The sequence below is a fragment of the Oratosquilla oratoria genome, chromosome 2 (genome assembly GCF_046742065.1).
Source record: "Oratosquilla oratoria isolate Oo_2021 chromosome 2, ASM4674206v1, whole genome shotgun sequence".
NCBI classification, from domain to species: Eukaryota; Metazoa; Arthropoda; class Malacostraca; order Stomatopoda; family Squillidae; genus Oratosquilla; species Oratosquilla oratoria.
The window spans coordinates 34,433,343-34,435,842 of NC_134778.1; the positions used below are offsets into that span (position 1 = coordinate 34,433,343).

The 2,500-nt window shown below is 42.3% G+C and overlaps 1 protein-coding gene across 1 annotated transcript in view; it reads left to right on the forward strand.

Moving 5' to 3' along the window:
* The window catches only part of LOC143038085 (actin-87E-like), an 8,517-nt gene extending 6,175 nt beyond the window's left edge, over nucleotides 1-2,342 (forward strand). The window contains exon 2 of the mRNA XM_076207018.1: nucleotides 1,053-2,342. Coding sequence (XP_076063133.1) covers nucleotides 1,081-2,211 — 1,131 coding nt within the window. The 5' untranslated portion in view covers nucleotides 1,053-1,080 and the 3' untranslated portion in view covers nucleotides 2,212-2,342. The remainder of the gene's footprint in view (nucleotides 1-1,052) is intronic.
* Nucleotides 2,343-2,500: the final 158 nt, after the last annotated feature.

Below are 2,500 nucleotides of genomic sequence, written 5' to 3' on the forward strand. Positions count from 1 at the left end.
GAAATAAATTTACTGCTCTGAAAGCTTGATGATTAGTCAATCAGCATACTTCGATTGGCCGACTCGCTGCTCCTGTCATAGTCTCCTTTTGTCAAGCAAATAACTCATTACCGTGGGATATTGCAAAGATGGTATTGCGATAGACAAAAATTATTTATTACATTGTGAGCTCAGTTAGGTAGAAATTTGCCACGTATTTCCTCTGCTCATTTGACACGATAAAGATTTTTCAAGATGTTGATATGTGGGCAGTGTTCCTTCCATCCATCGAGATCTAATTTTGTCTCGAGTCTACTTCCAGCTGAATAGAACTATTTAGTCTGTAGAGTCTGTAAATAGGGTCATTGAGTTGAAGGGATGAATAACTGCCTGGAGTTTATGACAGTAGATTTTTTACATTTGTTCTAGTGTTGATAACCTCACCAGGGATTTTATTTCATTTCGATAATTCATATGGATTTCTGAGATATGATGATGCTCATGCGAACATAATTTCTTTTATTGTGTATATATACCTACAAATTATTAGAGACCTCTACCAAATAAAAAACAATCAATAAATCATTCACATACATCAAATGACACATTTTATGATTTAAATACATCCAACGAGACATTTTCAGAACTTACCAACATCCAAAGACACACTTCTACAATTCACTAGACATTAATATATTCCCATTCTTTTACGATTTACTAATATCCATTTACATAATTTTACAGCTTATCATTATCTAGTGACAAACCTCTACAAACTATGTACATCTATCCGTGAAGATATCTATATACAACTTATTGTGTTGACACGTTCTGATGCAAATATATTTAAATTTTCCTCATTCAAACAACCTTTTCTTACAGTGATTGCCCTCATTTACTATATTCTTTGAACTTTTTGTCAAAATATATCAAAAGTTCATAGTCCTAATGAAACACGATCCCGATTTACATGTGTAGAAAAAAAACAACACTTTAAATCAAGCGTGACTTATCGTGACCTAAAAGAAAAATAGACATCTAACTTGCTTATCATGCTCCTTCTTCATTTCTAGCTAAGGGGACCTAAAAACAGCTTTCACAATGAGTGACGATGAAACTTGCGCCCTCGTTGTGGACAATGGCTCCGGGATGGTCAAAGCCGGATTCGCCGGTGACGACGCTCCCCGAGCTGTCTTCCCCTCGATCGTCGGCCGCCCTCGTCACCCCGGTGTGATGGTCGGCATGGGTCAGAAGGACGCCTACGTCGGCGACGAGGCCCAGAGCAAGAGAGGTATCCTCACCCTCAAGTATCCCATTGAGCACGGCATCATCACCAACTGGGACGACATGGAGAAGATCTGGCATCACTCCTTCTACAACGAGCTTCGCGTTGCCCCTGAAGAGTCCCCCATTCTTCTAACAGAGGCTCCCCTCAACCCTAAAGCCAACCGTGAAAAGATGACCCAGATTATGTTTGAGACCTTCAGTGCCCCTGCTATGTATGTGGCCATCCAAGCTGTGCTGTCTCTCTATGCCTCTGGTCGTACCACCGGTATTGTGCTCGACTCTGGTGATGGTGTTACCCATACCGTTCCCATCTACGAAGGTTATTGTCTTCCTCATGCTATCCTCCGTCTGGACTTGGCTGGTCGTGACCTTACTGCCTACTTGATGAAGATCATGACTGAGCGTGGCTACTCCTTCACCACCACGGCTGAACGTGAAATCGTTCGCGACATCAAGGAGAAACTCTGCTACGTGGCTCTCGACTTTGAAGGTGAGATGAATGTGGCTGCTGCCTCCTCGTCTCTCGAGAAGTCCTACGAACTTCCTGATGGTCAGGTCATCACCATCGGCAACGAGCGCTTCCGTGCTCCCGAGTCTCTCTTCCAGCCTTCCTTCCTGGGTATGGAATCTGTTGGCATTCATGAGACCGTCTTTAACTCCATCATGAGGTGCGACATTGACATCAGGAAAGACCTGTACGCCAACAACGTTCTGTCTGGCGGCACCACCATGTACCCTGGCATTGCTGACCGCATGCAGAAGGAGATCACTGCCCTTGCTCCCTCGACCATCAAGATCAAGATCATTGCTCCTCCTGAGCGCAAGTACTCCGTCTGGATCGGCGGTTCCATCCTGGCTTCCCTGTCCACCTTCCAGGCCATGTGGATTACTAAAGAAGAGTACGACGAGTCCGGCCCAGGCATCGTCCACCGCAAGTGCTTCTAATCATATGTCAATCCATATGAAGTGCTATTTTTCTATACATTCTTAACCCTGAATATCATCTTATATGAAGCATTTATGCTACATAGTGTATTTATAGTTCATCTTGCACTTCCATAAAATTTTATTCATACTGACTATGTTTTCTTTATATCCTATGATATATGAATTAAACAGAAATATCGGGAAATATCTCACTAAATTACCTTGCACATGATAATTACTCAACGATGATTGAGAAGCTTTGGTTTCTTCTCATTTTATTGTAAATATCAACATGACCCAAAAATAT